This window comes from Artibeus jamaicensis, unplaced genomic scaffold, assembly GCF_021234435.1.
Source record: "Artibeus jamaicensis isolate MK-2021 breed Jamaican fruit bat unplaced genomic scaffold, CSHL_Jam_final contig_1015, whole genome shotgun sequence".
Classification (NCBI taxonomy): domain Eukaryota; kingdom Metazoa; phylum Chordata; class Mammalia; order Chiroptera; family Phyllostomidae; genus Artibeus; species Artibeus jamaicensis.
In genome coordinates this window covers 16,290,934-16,307,644 of record NW_026521194.1, presented here as the reverse complement: position 1 = coordinate 16,307,644, position 16,711 = coordinate 16,290,934, and the positions used below count along the sequence as shown (strand labels likewise).

General features: G+C 39.7%; 1 protein-coding gene across 5 annotated transcripts in view; it reads left to right on the top strand.

Moving 5' to 3' along the window:
* The first annotated feature begins 3,034 nt into the window (after positions 1 to 3,034).
* The window catches only part of PIKFYVE (phosphoinositide kinase, FYVE-type zinc finger containing), a 74,914-nt gene continuing 61,237 nt past the window's right edge, over positions 3,035 to 16,711 (top strand). The window contains exons 1-8 of one of the 5 annotated variants that reach the window (XM_053655527.1): positions 3,035 to 3,185; positions 4,650 to 4,718; positions 6,421 to 6,601; positions 7,963 to 8,115; positions 8,383 to 8,418; positions 12,032 to 12,150; positions 12,854 to 13,025; positions 14,841 to 15,048. In XM_053655527.1, the coding sequence (XP_053511502.1) occupies positions 4,677 to 4,718; positions 6,421 to 6,601; positions 7,963 to 8,115; positions 8,383 to 8,418; positions 12,032 to 12,150; positions 12,854 to 13,025; positions 14,841 to 15,048 (911 nt within the window). In that variant the 5' untranslated portion in view covers positions 3,035 to 3,185; positions 4,650 to 4,676. The remainder of the gene's footprint in view (positions 3,186 to 4,649; positions 4,719 to 6,420; positions 6,602 to 7,962; positions 8,116 to 8,382; positions 8,419 to 12,031; positions 12,151 to 12,853; positions 13,026 to 14,840; positions 15,049 to 16,711) is intronic. The other 4 variants (XM_053655430.1, XM_053655386.1, XM_037166036.2 and 1 more) reach the window with 4 other exon arrangements.

The following is a 16,711-nucleotide window of genomic DNA, read 5'->3' as shown; positions in this document are numbered from 1 at the left end:
TGACTGATTCTAGGCTTGGAGCAGAGATAGTTGAAGATGAGCCTGGCGTATTTTAGGGTGGGGAAGCTCACGTAAAAATGCTCAAAGGGTGTGGAGGCCTGTGAAATGGATGTAGGAGCAAGCTTGAAGGGACTCTCGACCATAAAAATGAGCAGCGGAAGAAATGAATGATAACATATTGCAAAAATAATTATGAATCCCTATTAATACTGTTGGAAGATAAACTGAGGTATATAAAAAATGTAAGTTTATGCCTCAGTTTACCTTTAACACCATATATGGAGTTTCTATATGCACTAGGGTCTTGACTGGGCTAGCTATTCTGTTCATGTGGTCTCTGGGTCTAATTTATGCTTTCTTGTAGGTTTATGAAATATTAATATTTGGCAAGCTAATTACAAGAGGGGGATTTTTATATGCTTATCTTTTTTTTTAAAGGACAACAGAAACTTCAATATATTTGTGGAATGGGGAGAAAGAGTTGTTGGCACAGGTGCTGTTTAAAATACGGTTCAAGCTCCCAGGGGAGATAGGGGGGTGTGGACGGGAGCTGTGGGGATTGAGCCAGATTAAAAAAGAGAAGCCCCTTTCTCCCAGAGTTGTAGGTGGGAGTCAGGCCAGGGTAGATGTGTATGCAGGTAAATGTGGTGTTGGTGGTTAGGTTGCACCCAACACAACCTTTGCTTTTTCACTCAAGTAGATGAGATTCTCTGCTGAGAATGATAGTCAGGATAATGCGGGTGTATGTGTATGTGGAATAGCAGCAGTGAGAAGAGGAAGCTGGCTACCAACTCCTAGGATGTCTGCTGACCAGCTCAGCCCATGATGGTGACCAAGATTTGTAGCGGTACCAACCTTCAGGCTTTGATGCTACTCTCCAGCATCTGAGAAGACAAACTCAAGGAAAACTGGGTAGGGATTTGTCAAACCTTGAGGAAATGTGCCTGAAGAATTTAATTAAAATAACACCTCACTTTTGGTTTAATTTCCTTTCCATAATTGCGGCTGGCAGGTTTTGGCATGTTTTCTTCAGCTAATGGCACAATGCTCATTGCTGGGCAGAACAATGGATCATATAGGCTCATATAGTGCAAGATGGGGGGTGGTAACTTTATTTGCACCAGTCTTTTTTATTTTCAGTCTAAGAGATTTTATTTTATTTTATTTTTTTAACCTTCTACTCATGCGTGTTTATTTATTTTTTTAATTTTTATTTAATTATTTTTCAAGTACATTTTTTGTCTATTTCTCCCATCTCAGCCCCCCCCCCCCCTCTCCCCACCTCCCTCCCATTCCCCCCCCCCCCAGTCCTCATCCCTGTGTCTTTCATACTTGTTCCTCAAAATCCCTCCCCATTTTTCCCCTTAAATTCCCTTCCCTCTCCCCTCTGGTCACTGCCCACTTGTTCTCTATTTCAGTGTCTTTATTTTTATTCTGTTTGCTTGTTTATTTTGTTATTTAGCTTCCTGTTAAAGGTGAGATCATATGGTATTTGTCCTTCAATGCCTGGCCTATTTCACTCGGCATAATGCTTTCCAGTTCCATCCATGTTGTTATTTGCACCAGTCTTTGCGACTCAAAACTTAGATGTAAAAGGTTAGCTGTAGAGCTGTTGGCATAAGAAACATCCAAAGTGTGCAGAGAATTTTTTAAGAGTTTATGTATGTATTTTTTAAAGATCATATTTATATTTAGAGAGAAGGGAAGAAAGGAAGAAAGATAGGGAGAGAAACATCAATGTGGGGTTGCCTCTCGGGGGCCCCCTCACCAGGGACCTGGCCTGCAACCCAGGCATGTGCCTGACTGGGAATCAAACCCACGACACTTTGGTTCACAGGCCTGCACTCGATCCACTGAGCTACACCAGCCAGGTTAAGAATTTATGAGTTTATCTGAGTCAAACTGACAATTGTAGAGAAGCATAATCTCAATGAATTGAGAAATGCTCCATAAAATGGCAGTTCTGCAGCTTATTTTATACATTAGAAGAAAAGGAGGAGATATAAATAAGGTTATGTGAAATCCACTGGTGGTACATTAAGGGGGTGGGAGAAAGCAAAGTGGGGAAAACCTCTGTGCTCAGATAAAAACTAAATGAAGAGACACATACATCTTTTATATTAGTGGGTATAGGATAGTTAATAGTTAACAGTTCCATCACAAAAAGATGGTATGGAGTGAGGGGCTCTTTGGTCTGGTGCTTTCTTGCAGGCATTTGTGCCCTGAGGGATCCAGAAAGGGAGACACTGACATTTCGAAGGTTTATCTTAGATGTAAACAAACAATAGGCTCACTTAAGGTAAAGAGTAACCTTTGTGAAGGAAGCTCAAGGCCTAGATAGAACATGTGCTTCTAGATAGGGATTTTCATGTTTGGAACATCCTATGGGGTTACTCTCAATCTCTAAGTTTGTAAGGCTCTCCATGCTGGTTTGCCCTGAGCTTGTCAGGTTTAGTATGTGGCCCCCTTTTCCTGCACAGAGTTAACATCGCTTACTTTGTGTTTACTACTCTGTCAAGTTCTTCAACATACAATTCTTGATAATCAAAAAATCTGTTAAGAGGGTACTATTATTAGCCCCATTTTACAGATAACGCGTGCAGGGCCTAAAGAAATTTGTTTTAAGGTCATGTGGCTGGTTATCGGTAGAGTGGTACAAATGGAAAAGTCTTGGCTATAGACATAAATGCTCTATATCGCACAAGTGAACGTCAGTCACGAGACCACTGCGCGCAGTAACATATTATGAGTGCCCACATCATCGAACACATACGGTAGCTGCTGGCCAGCGGGCACCCATCAGGTGACCCCGCACGCCTGAGGCTCACGCGCGCAGCCGTCCTGTTTTCTTCTCAGAAGGCTGAGGCGGCCTAATCTTGGCCAAATTGTCAGGAACGACTCTATCTGGGTTGGATTCCCTCTGCCTGAACATCTGATCGTGCGTTGTGCGGGTTGGAAGGAGAGGGCGGAGCTGGCGGTCAGGAAAGTTTCGGATTGGAGGAGAGGAGAAACAGAGGGAGGAGCCTTGGGGAAGCCGGAGGCCACACCAATCATGTAAGCTGCTTTGCTTCCTTCTGCAACAGTCAGAGGCCCGTCGCTGCTCTCCAAAGCCGGCTTCCTGCGCCCCTACCTGGTGAAGCAGCAGCTGGGGTGGAGGGGTCTGGGGGCCCGGGCCGGAGGCATAGGTAAGGGCTGGGTTCTGGCGCGCCGCTGTCTGGGGCTGAGAGTGGGGTCGAAGGCCGATTTGGCGAGCTCCGGAGCCGGAGCGGAGGGGATGGCTAAAAGGAAGGGGAGCTTTGGGGCTCCCCAACTGCGTCTGGGCCGGTTAGGGCAGAGAATCTATGTCCGCTGGTAGCCGGCTCCCCTAATTCCCCCGTTGCCCCTGGTCATGCGACTGTGGAAGGGAGCCAGATGGGCTCTTCTTGAAGAGGTTTCCTTGGGAACATTCGAAGTTCTCTTGTCCTGCGCTCCTAAGCTCACTTTGGAGGTGCACAGTCCAGTTCCTCCCGTCTCTGGTGGATTGGCTGTGAATCTGTGTGTCAGGTGCATCCATAGGCTGGAAAAGAAAGTTCATGAGCTCCAGGAAGGACAGCAGTAGTGGGGTTTCAGATATGTCGATGCCTCCTTAAACGCTCGCCTCTGCTGTTCGAGGCTATATTCCATTTCTGCTTGTGTTTCACAGTCTAAGGCGAGGAGACTCGTTTCCCAATTAGTATTTCGCCTTTGCTTAGAACGTTCCCAGCCAGAGTATGAGACTGGAATGTGATGGATATTTTTAAGGAATAGAAGTGTTATATCTAATATAAAGGTTACTTGTAAGACATTCCAGAAATATGAGAAATGCTAGCTTTCTGTGTAAAGCAGTTATTTTTGTTTATTGTGTATATATTAAATAATCATGTATCGATTCAGTGCACCCTCTGTCAAAGTGCGCTAAGGACAGGACAGGTAGTTGCTTGGTATATTGCACTGATGATTTCTTTGATTCATTTCTGACCTATTTGAATGTCGTTTTCTGCCACTCCAAAGTTCTCACTCAATCAGAAATCTTACAAAAAATTACCTTTGTTTCTCTCCGTTGGGTTTGGGTTTGTGGCAAAGATTGAGCAGGTCTCTTCTGTAGAGCAGGACAGGCTTCCTTTGTTCTCCCCTTTCCGTTTTGGGAAGGGTACTGTGGATCACATTGAGGTTTGTCTTTAGTGTTTCTGCTGGCATGTTCATTACCAGCTGAACAACACAAAACTTTGTTGATGAAAACTGGCATTTCTAGTATCCAGCAGTCCTGCATTATTAGATGTCTTTTGAATATTTTTCAAAAATTGCTTAGAAAGGACTCAAGTGATACTTGAATTTTTTTTATCTACAGAAATTTTGGTATTGGCTGGAATCGGGTTTATTTTCTACATTTTAATACCCGAGTAGCCTTCCCATTGGCTTAAGCAACAAGATAGTGTGAAGTCAGCATGTATATAATAAATAAATAGCAGCCTTCAAATGAGAAGACCCGAAGAAAGTACTGGTGATAATCAGAGGTCTTTGGATGAGTAGCTTAATACCTTTAATTATCTGTAAGGTAGGAAAGAATCCTATTAATTTATATATTAAGCTACCAAGGAGTAAGAGTTGTGTGGTGTTTTTTTTTTTTCCAGAATCCTGCTGTTCTCTAAGTAAGTGGTATGTTTATCCTTCAGAGACTACAATTGCTGAGTGTTTCCATGGTAATTTTTATCTACACATCTACCTAGCCTAATAAAAGTTTTGTATGTAGGTGACCTTTTAAAGTAATGCTAAGTGTCTGTAGGCAGATTGCTGACTCTGCTTCTGATATTTCTTTTGTCAAAGTAGAATGAATGCAGGCTGATTTCCGAGGTCTTAGGGTTATTGTCCTCACGTTATTCTTTCTCTCCAGTACTCTCTTTTTTTAAACCCCCCTTTTCACTTTTTGGAGCTTACATTAGATCAGTTTCCATCTTATTTCCTAACTCTTTATACTAGAATATGGATTGTTACAATACTTTGGAAGGTTTATTGACTACCCTCCCTAATAGATTATGTCAGAGACCTTCTTTCCCTCTCTCCTGCCTCCTTTTCTCTCCCTTCCCCCTCTTCTTCCTTTGCTTCTTCCTCTTCTCCTTTCCCTCTCCCTCCATGGCAATAAACATTTACTGCTAAAATTCTGTTCAAATCAGTGGTTTTATTTCTACTTTAATTTATTAAGTAAATTATTAATCAGGCAGCATCTTGAGTAGTTAGAATCCAGAGAGGCTAGAACTGGAAGTTTGTGAAGAGCTACAGAACTAATTTTGTGCTAAAGAATAATTCTGGGGTGACACTGGGGTCTAGTGACAGCTCCATCACTGACCAGTGGTGTGACTCTTTAGAAAGTCACTTTAGGTTCAGTGCACACCGGTTCCCTCGAAGGGGAAATGCAGTCTGCGCACCTTTCAGGGTTTTTGTAAAAATAAATGAGGTGGTAAATATGAGTGTGAAAGCGAAAACATTTTATAAGAGGACAGTGTCCTCTCTGTTAAGGAAAACTTAGATTACAAACTGTAGCACTTTAATGACTAGAGTTTATGCATAGCTCATGGTTCTTTTATTTGAAGTATTACTCAAGCTGTCAGAAAGTAGACATCAGTGCTTTCCTGGAACTTCCATCTGGTGATGTGGTCACCTTTACTGCTTTGGTTTAATTGTGAATTTTGGTTATTTATTTTTAAAAAGCCCTTTAAGATCTTCATTTTAATATCTATGTGAGTTTAGACTTAAAGGGAGAGAAACCAGGTTCACATGCCTGGGAAGAAGAAGATGGGAATGGCTTGTTGATTGAATAGTTCCCAAGGTGAGCAGGAATAGGTTGAGGTAATTTTTGAGATTATTGTAGTAGTGTCATTAAGAGATGACTGTTTTCTTTTTCTTTTCTTGGAAATATTTACCTTTTATATTTTTTTAAAATAAAAAATTGAAGTGAGTAAAACAAAGCTTTGAGGAATTTAGGTGCTTGTAAAAAACCAGTTTTTCAAAAACTACCAAATACCACTTTTAACAAAAACATCTTAAAGTGGAAAAGATATAAACTATGCAAAAATACATTTTATTTCTTTTTACCTGTTCATATTTCTGCCCTACTTCCAATTTTTAAATAATGTTGCTATTTTCTGTAATTTGAGCAACAGTGTTGAAAGTTAGATTGTCTCTATAATTGTGACTTTAGGTGATGGAGATTTCCTTATGATCCTGACTGCAGAGTTTCAAGCCTTAGTTTAGGGTATATGCTAAACTGGATTTATTTACTGTTTGGTTTTCATAGGTCTGAATTTTCAGAGTCAGATTTTCAGATATTTAGGGATGCTGTTTAGAATTAACGTTTGGGTTTCCAGAGGAACTTTATATCTTGTGCTTATTTCTTTCATTTTTTAGACTCATGAAATGGCCACAGATGATAAGACTTCCCCCACATTGGACTCCGCCAATGACTTGCCTCGATCTCCTACTAGTCCCTCTCACCTCACTCACTTTAAACCTCTGACCCCTGATCAGGATGAACCTCCTTTTAAATCAGCATATAGTTCTTTTGTAAATCTCTTCCGCTTTAACAAAGGTAAGACTCAATTCTTAAAGATCAGAAAGCCTACAATATCGATTCTCTGAAATTCTCTTGTTCAGGTTTCATGTTGTGTCTTTGCAAGAGTAGTATACTAACAAGGAGAGCGCTTTAATCATACTCAGCGGGGTTTACTGCTTAAGAAGAGAAAGCTAGAATTTTCACTTGTTAATTGTTAGGAACCGAAGATCTGAATAAATGTTAAAAGGAGGTCCATTTTAAAGTGTTTTCCCTCCTTATTTTAGTATGTTTTTACTTCTTCAGTTCACAGAATGGACGTTGTTCTTTTAGGGGTTAATGGCCAAAAGATTTTAATTAAAGCAATGTAACTAAAAGAATCAGCACATGGGAGAAAAAAGTCTTATTTTTTAAAAATAGAAACCGTCTTCAGGTCTGTTGTTGACTTAAACCTATTAGGTAAGGTGTAAATGTAATATTTTCAAATTGAAAGATATGTTTAAAGTAAGGGTTTGTTTTTTTTTAAGTAATTTTTTTTCCTGGAAGAAAAATTAAGAAACATGGCCTGTATCTTTTGCTTAATATTTGCTGAATTATTTGAAATGAGTTAGAAAATAATCCCTTTTGTTGTAAAGGAATTTGGGAGTTAATAGTTTAAGTAAAAGTTTAAGTAGTATTAACTGACTTATCAGCAGTCATGTTTAAAGCTCTGTAAAAAATGTTTATTTTGAAAAGTTTTTTTTCAAAAAGTAAAGTTTATTGTTTAGAATAGTTTTAGGTTTACAGAAAAATTGGGAAAGTAGGATAGAATTCTCATCTACTCCATACCCACTTTCTGCTATTATTAATGTCTTAACCTTAGTGTGGTACATTTATTACAATTAACAAATGTACCATTATTGATATGTTAATTAATGTATGTGTTTTATTTATATTTCTTTAGTTTTTACCTAATGTCCTTTTTGTGTTCCAAGATTCTACTCAGGAGACCATATTATATCTAGTCACCATAAGATGACAGTCTTTTTATTTAGCAAGTGTTAATTGATTAACTACTATCCTCTGGGTACTATTTTAATAGTGCAAGGGACTTATCCCATAAACAAAACAGACCCTGTTAAAATATATGCCTTTGCGTGAAGCTTACATTCTCTTTCCTTTAATATGCTGAAGATATTTCTAATGAAAAGTAAAACAAATTGAAGATCACATATACTAAGGGTCTGATTCCTAGCCTGTAACTTTGCCACCTGCTCTGATTTTCTTTAAAACTCTAATTTTTAATTATGCATGTAATATACATATATATTTCTTCCTGATGGATTTCATCTACTTCCTTCTCTTTGCCGAACTCTGCGTCTTATTTTTTCCCAATAATGCCAAGCTTTCCTTTGCGACAGAGAGAGCAGAAGGAGGCCAGGGAGAGCCGCAGTCTCTAGGTGGAAACTGGACCAGCCCTCAGCTCCCCTCGAGAGCACAGTCTGTGAGGTCCCCTACACCGTATAAAAAGCAGCTAACTGAGGAACTCCAGCGGCGATCTTCAACAGTATTAGGTAAGACAGTGTTCTTGTTTCATTCCTCTTTGTGTAGATTTTTTCCACAGTCATTGTTTTCCAGGTTGTTTATTGACTCACTTATTTAACTTTTCTGCCCTTTGGAATAGTCAGGTACTCTTCAGAATTAATGCAACTGTTGGCTAAATAGCGAAAGAATTTGTAGATACCTAAAAAATACTTCTTAAATGTTGTATTAAACTTTAACTTAGGCTGAGCTAAAATCTCTTGACTTTTTGTTTGATCAATTACTTGCTTGGGTTTCAGCAGAGAACAGTTTGCAACATCCCCAGGAGAACACAGGTCAGTTTCAACTTTGTGAATGAATTTCGCATCCCTTGGTGAGATGGCCAGTGTAATGTGACATGCATGCCTCTCTGGGTGCAGCATTCTGTCAACTCCATTAATGGGCTGCCGGGTGCTCTTGGCCTTCTGTCCTTGTTGGATGCAGACTGTCACTGTGGCTGGATAAGCTGGGCTCCTCTTGCCTCTTTGTTCTCCATCCTGGTCTCGTGCACATCCTCTCCTTCATTTTCATGCTCTTCTGATGAGTATAGGCTGGGGATCAGTGCCTGGATTCAGAGGCTAACGTGAGTTGCTTTATGTTTATTTCTGTTAGATTATTAAACTCATGGAAGTGGTGCACACAGCTCAAGGTGGAAGACAGGCAGTGAGAGGTGGCACAATAGAAGGGAAGTGGTGCAGCATTGGAAATAGGTGTCCCCGAACGCCAGATGCTTGTCTGGTCTGGCCAGTCTTCTCCGTGAGATCCTCAAGTGAAAAACAGGCAGGTGCAGGTAATGGTGGCTGGCAGGAGGATATTTTATTGCTAGTTGAGACTTGGTTTAGAACCTCCTTCTGGGGGGTCAGAAGAGGGAGGAGAAACCAAGCAGAAGAGTTTCTAAGGACTGGAGCAGAGCTGGCTGCCTTGCCTTGCACATTTCCCAGGGCACTGAGCCTCGGCCTGGGTTATGGCATCCATTTGGAAGGAAGAATCAGAAGGTGGGAAGGGGAGAGAGACAATGGACCTCTCCTTTTACTGCAAGGAGTGGAAGGAAGAGACTACTATCCCCACTTTCATCTTTGACCTCAGTAAACTCTCTTTAGCTCTTGAACCTGACCTGGGGCAATGCTCTTATTTTTGTTGGAGTTCTTCTGACTAAAGCCTCTGCTGAATTAGGAATAGGATATCTTCATTTGTTAAATTGAAGAGTTGGACTAGAATCTATTTTTTAAAAGACTTTATTTATTCATTTTTAGAGAGAGGGGAATAGAAAGAGAGAAATATCAATGTGTGGTTGCCTCTCATGTGCCCCATATTAGGGACCTGTCATGCTCCCCAGGCATGTGCCCTGACTGGGAATCAAAGTAGCAGCCCTTTGGTTCACAGCCCATGCTCAATCCACTGAGCTACACCAGCCAGGGTGGAATCTATTTTTTTTTATTGTTGTTCAAGTACAGTTTTTTGCCTTTTACTCCCATCCCATCCCAGCCCATCCACCCAGCCCTCCCCACCACCCTCCCATTTCCACCCCCCTCCTAATTTTTGTCCATGTGTCCTTTATACTTGTTCCTGTAAACCTGTGCCCTTTTACCCTGAAACTCCCTCCCCTCTCCCCTCTGGTCCCTGTCTGCCTGTTCTCAATTTCAGTGTGTTTGGTTATATTTTGCTTGTTTGTTTGTTTTATTGATTAGGTTCCTGTTAAAGGTGAGATCATATGGTATTTGTCTTTTACCACCTGGCTTATTTCGCTTAGCATAGTGCTCTCCAGTTCCATCCATGCTGTTGCAAAGGGTAGGAGCTCCTTTCTTTCTGCTACATAGAATTCCATTGTGTAAATGTGCCGTGGTTTTTTGATCCATTTAATTTTTTTTAAAGATTTTATTTATTTTTAGAGAGGGGGAAGGGAGGAAGAAAGTGAGGGAGAGAAATATTGATGTGTGGTTGCTTCTCATGCTCCCCCAACTGGGGACCTGGCCCTCAACCTAGGCATGTGCCCTGACTGGGGATTGAACCAGTGACCCTTTGGTTTGCTGGCTGGCACTCAGTCCACTGAGCCCCACCATCCAGGGCTAGAATCTGATTTTTTAGGGGTTATAAACTGATAGCTTTCCAAATTTTGCTGTGGAGTTTTGATAAACTTGAATTTAAATATCAGTTGGTGGAGCTTGTGTGTGGGTTGCTGCAATCTCCACCATTCCTTATTGTGTTGTATCAGGTGTTCTTGATTCTTTTCCTTTAGCTGCTACAGGCTCAGAAACGTGGGACTGTTTGACCAATCAAGTTCCTTTTCTGATCAAAAGGCTGTACTTCCACAATTTGCTAGCTCTATGACCTTAGGAAAATCGCTTAATTTTCTAATATATGTTTTATAAGAGACACAACTAAGATCGTCTGCCTAGTGGCAGAGGGCTAGACCCGATATCCTCTCAGGGCCCTTTAATGTTTATCTGAGATCTCTGATTCTGTTGGTTTCAGGAACAAGACTTGTTCTTCCTCTTTCAGTGGACAATGTTGTTAGTACTCACACATGTACTTTGAACTGGCTAAACACGAGGGGCTTCACGATTAATTATTGTCCGTTGCCTGTGCATGGGAAAACAACAGTTACATTTGTAAGAGCTTCATTGCATCTTTTCCAACTAATAAAGCATGGAGAATTGCTTTCTATTGTGATACTCAAAAAAAACTTGGTCATTCTAGTACTCATACAGTTTTATTCTAGTATCAGCACAGCTATCTGCTGAAATTAGGCCCTTACTATTTATTGAAAGATAAAGTTTTCTCATAGGTGCTGTTCAGATAATTATTTCTGTAATTAAATTGGAAAGTTCTTGGTCAGTTTGGATTTGGATACTGACTTTTCATTTTTTGTCATCTTTTTTCCCCCCACCACACCAAAACAAAGCATGTTTAAAACAAATCAAGCAAACAAAGTCAGTTAGAGAAAGGTGCAGGGTGGGTATTTTCCATTTTGCTTTGTAATAGATTATTAGGTTAATGAGTTTAATTGGCATATTCTTTTCTCTTTGTTAAGCCACCTCCATTGTATCCTTAGATTTTGTAACCACTGGAGCCAGGAATAGGTGGGAACTTCAGTAGTAATCTTGCTCTAAAAATAAATAACATATTACAGCTTTGGCGGGCACAACCCATTCTGGCCACAAAGCTGGAATTTGGAATTTTATTATTGATAGAACTGGCTTCAGCAGTGCTAGTTTAAGAAATAAGCAGTCCCTCCCAGTTTGGAGCTGTAGAAGTGGGGAGGCAGCAGGAAGGGTGGCATTGCAATTCCAGCATTTCTTCGGCAGTTTTGATCTGGTTGGACGTGGAGCGGGAAGGTGTGAGTAAGTTACCATCTGAGATGATCTGAAGCCTCTCAGATTCTATATGTATCGGGCCATTTTCTCTCTGGTCAGCTGCTCCTTGAGACTTTGGACATGTGGGCTGAATGGTGGGGCCCTGTTGATGTTTAACTGTGGAGACTAAGCGAGGCGAACTCACTGGGATTACTTTCCCTTTTGATAAATTTCGGGGAGTCGTTTTTAATGGCTTGGGACCAAAGGGCCCAATAAATCACTAACAGATTTGGGGCCATTTAAGCAATCCTCCCATCCCGGGTCTCAAAACCATCAGTGTCCCAGGCAGTACTTCTCTCAGGTAGCCCTTACTGGCTGGTGAAATAGTATTTTACATGGCAATATAAAAACAGTTTGTTGAAAGAAACGCTTTCAGGACCTCTTACCTTTAATAAAGACTAGCTTTAACTCTCAATACACATCACTGGGTGTGAGACTGTGAATGGATGCAAACAGGAAGAGGCACGTGTATCTCATGCATACCTCGTTTTGCATAGGTACTGAAGACTACTAACACGGTTTTTTTAAATTTTATTTTTTGTTAAATCTGACTCAGAAACAAGAAGGAAAGCAGAACCTACCTTTGGAGGTCATGACCCGCGTACAGCCGTTCAGCTTCGAAGCCTCAGCACTGTGTTAAAACGCCTCAAGGAGATCATGGAAGGGAAAAGCCAGGTACAGTTGCAGGACTTTAGAAGATTACTTATTAAGCCCTTACCTGGGGTTCATGCCATACTCACTGAAATGGCACAGTGTCCTTGAGAGAAAGTTCACTGAAGCATTTCCTCCTCCCACGAACACTGTATTTTCACACACAGGTACTTAATTTTAATTGATCACTTCCCCCCCCATATAATTATGTATATTTTTTATGTCTGTTTAAGAAGTGCTTATCTAGCTGAAGGTCAGTAAATATTCTTCCATGTTTTTTCCAAAAACCTTTACTATTTGTATAAAATTTAGGGTTCAAGCTTCCTTTTTTTTTTTCTCATGGCCATCCATCCCGTTGGACTCAGCACTGTTTTTTTTAAAAGATTGTCCTTCACTGATTGCATTCTAAAGCTCATCATACCCAAGTCCATCTGTATGTGTGCGGTGTGCCAGGGCCCTGCTATCTGCTCCATAGCTCCTTTTTTTCTATCCTTGAGCTAACACTCTGTCTAAAATTATCAAGGCTTCAGAATAAGTCTCAGTGGCTGGTAATGTCAGTCCTTCAGCTTTGTTCTTCAAGATTTGACTCTTCCCATTTCCTGTATGAATCCTAGAAATAGCTCGCCACTTTCTGCGAAAGCAGCGTAAGATTTTGATTAGCATCGCATTTGCCATTGCCTCTTTGTCGGTATTTTTGAGACACCTTCACCTATTTGTGCCGGTACAGGACAGCGACCTGAAGCAGTACTGGATGCCGGACAGCCAGTGCAAGGAGTGCTACGACTGCAGTGAGAAATTCACCACGTTCAGGCGCAGACACCATTGCCGACTGTGCGGGCAGATCTTCTGCAGTCGTTGCTGTAATCAAGAAATCCCGGGAAAATTTATGGGCTATACAGGTAAATGCATCTTATTGACAGTTGTACCATTTTTAAAAGTTATAACCATAAAATAGTTATTATACAGACTGATGTTAAGCCTGTTTTCATCTTGGGCTTCATGAGTGAGCCATGGAGGACACAGAGGTAAGGGAGACACAGCTTTGCTTTTAAGGGTTTTATAGTAGAATAACAAAGTAGATGGGGATGTCTATAAATAAGGAAAGCAACAGTGTATCACAGGTGCTATAAAAAACCCAGCGGTATTATTACATTTATTATATAATATGGTTAGAATAGCTTATGAGTTTATATTACTATGAGAGATTTCATTTTACAAAGTACAGGTATATGTACTTCCTTGAGTATATGACATTGTGCTTTAGCAAACCACATCATATATTCTTTCATTAGCAATATATAAATGTTTATTGTTTGTTGTAGCAGAAAAAGCTGAACAATAATCTGTGGATTTATACAGTGATTTGATAGTGGACGGCAGGCAGAGGGTACCCAGATGAAAACAGTCTTAGATTTCTCCCGTTATTTTTATTACCACGCAGGTTTTCTGAGTCTGCTACAGAGTTTCAGACCTGAATTATCTTTCATCTAGATTATGGCTACAGTCTTGGAAAAGATCATTTTTTTTAACCATTAGTTTTTTTCCTACCTCCATCATTTTCTGTACTCTAGATGATATTCTTAATTAAATTAAGTTAAATGCTAATTTGATCATGTGAGGCTGTTCTGTCTAAAACCCTTTCGGAGTGCCTGTTACACTCAGGATAAAATCCTGTCTTAATATGGTTTGTGTGTTGGTTTCCTAGGGTTGCCATAGCAAAATAGGACAGACTAAGCAAAATATTAATATTGGTTGAAGTACACACATAGTTTAATAAAACTGAGTACTATTTAATAGTAGTCAAAATTAAAAAATAAAATTAAATTATGCTTGGTAGTAAATACGGTAAAAACATGTTTCTGACAGTTGGCTGTAAGAAATCTTTGTTCTACGTCACATGAGTTTTCTAATGTTAATGCTAAAACATGTGAGGTTGGGTTGTTAAATAACATGCCGTGTGTGAAGTTTAATGATCTGACCTCAATTTTTTGGTGCACTGAAATGTTATAGAATCATACAGATAATTGTTACAGAAAGACAGGGTAGAAGTGAAAACTTACATTTGGGTAGGACTGCATCCTCAATAAAATGACAGCATTTAACAGTATTAAATAACCTAGTTGTTTGTCCTCCCAAGAATATTTCATTTCTATCCTAACTTTCCCTGTAAAAGTTTTAACAATCTCCCCCCCATATTTCATATTATTAGTAAGCCCATTCTCTTAGTGTGTTTTTCAAACGATGCCCCCTTGTGGAGGCCTCTTTTCAGGGCTTCACGATGGGGACCCAGATAACGTTTTTCTTCCTTTTTGCTCAGGGAAAAATATGTTGTTTCCATTATGTTGATTCATTTACTCCATTTAAATGTTGTCTTCTTGAAACTTCTGCCCCTTACATCACTTTTAGAATCTTGAAAAATACTCTTTCTTAATCAAAGTTTTCTATCTAATGTTACTGAGTGATATTTTCTTAACCCATTCTAAATATTTGAGGTAATTTTGTATACTTGGGTGAATTTCTCATAATGATGGGTTTAAAAATATATAATTGAGCTAACAAAATTATTTCACTGAAAAAAAATTTCTTGGTGGTCCTTACTTGAAGACATTTCCCTTTTATTAGATTAACTATTAACCCAAAGGTTTAATACATCTTTACACCTGTTGAATAATGTAATCTTATCTTTTACTTAACTTCTTTTTTTCCCTTTCCAGGGGACCTCCGAGCTTGCACGTACTGTAGAAAAATAGCCTTAAGTTACGCTCATTCCACAGACAGTAATTCCATTGGTGAAGACTTGAATGCTCTTTCAGATTCTGCTTCCTCTGTGTCTATACTTGATCCCAGTGAACCCCGAACACCTGTCGGGAGCAGAAAAGCCAGTCGCAACATATTTTTAGAGGATGATTTTGCCTGGCAGAGGTACTGTCACTTAAATACAATTTTGTATTTGAGAAATAGTGATAGTCTGGTGTCCTGTGAGTGCTTTTAGTTAAACATTTACCTTCTTTGAATTATTTCCTGCACATCCCTTATTTTCTTCTTTTTTCTTTGGCTTGTCTCCAGAAGGATCACAGAGGATGTTTTTGGACAATGATTGTACTGATTAATTAAAATGTAAGCTCTACAAGAGGGGAGGCTTTGTATCTCACTCACTCACTTTCTATCTCTGGCACCAAGAACAGTGTTTGACCGGTACTATTTTCTTGGTGATACTTGTTGAATAGGCAATAGAAGTTATGGAGATTAATAATTTCTAATGTAGCCTTCTTAGAGAATGAGAATGCTGGTAAGATTCGTATTCATAATATTCGCAATGAAATTAGATTTTTATTCTTTTTAGGGAACAATTCGTGTTTTTCCAGATTTCTAAATATGCTACACTGCCTGGTAGTGGAGGATGTTACCAGCTTTTCCTTGGACCTTTCCTGAGTTTGTTTGAATTAGAATGCAAGATGCATCAGTTTCTGATTGTTTTCTTTAGTTACATTGTTTTTTATGCATAATACCAATCTGGCCATGTTAAAAGAGCTTGAAGTTTTAACTAACATCCTTCTGATTAGTTATTGTATTGATTACCCCTTAAGGGAATGAGGTATTAGTATGGAACCAGAGAATTTAAACAAAAGTCAAAATGAATTATAGCTACATTCCACATACATGAATCTCAGGAACATAATGTAGGATAGAAAAGAAAGTCACATTTGTAACCAATGATTATTCTGTTTACATAATGTTCAAAAATATACAGAACGAACACACTGTCTAGGGATGCAAGCACAGTGCACTTAAAGAAAAGGAGAGACTGATGATAGAAAATTCCCAGCAGTAGTTTCCTGGAAGGCAGGGAGGGGTGCCGGGTGGGTAGGGAACACAAGCACCTCACTGTCAGCGGTAGCATTCTTTTAAAGTGCTCGCTGGTGCGTTGGTGTTTGTGGCATCCTGATTCTCTCTGTATGTTATCTGTATTTTATAAGCTTTAAAGACCAGTTCTACAAGTAGTAGAACAAAGCATAGGGATTCTTCATTTTTTGCTTACTTCAGTCATGATGCCTTTTAGCTGTACCTGGCTCTGTTGTGTGAGCCCAGAATTGACAATGTGATTTAATAAAACAAAGCAAGTTTGAAAGCTTCTTGAGGGACGTAGCACGGATGTCAAAGGTGGTATAATTATAGGTTTTGTGCTGATTGGTTGATGTTCACTCTTTGTTAGTCATCACATGTCTCTGGAAGGCACTACTGTCTTCTCTTGACAGAGGTAGATGCTGAGGTGCAGAGAGATGAAGCAGGGGGTCCAAGATCACACAGCTAGTAAGAGGTAGGCCCTGCACTTGGACCTGACTCTGGAGAGTCAGGTTTGCCTGACTCTGCAGCGCTCTTCCAGTGGTTTGTGGTGCCTGAGAGTAAAATATTTGGGCTTAAGATTTTCCACCCCCAAATCATTTCAATATTGTTATTCATGTAAGAAGGATCCCTATATGCACCTGTTCAACCAATTTATGATATTAACGGCATTTCATATACTTGATAATAAACTATTACCAGTCTTTTGACATTTGATATACTTAAGATAAAAACCACACTG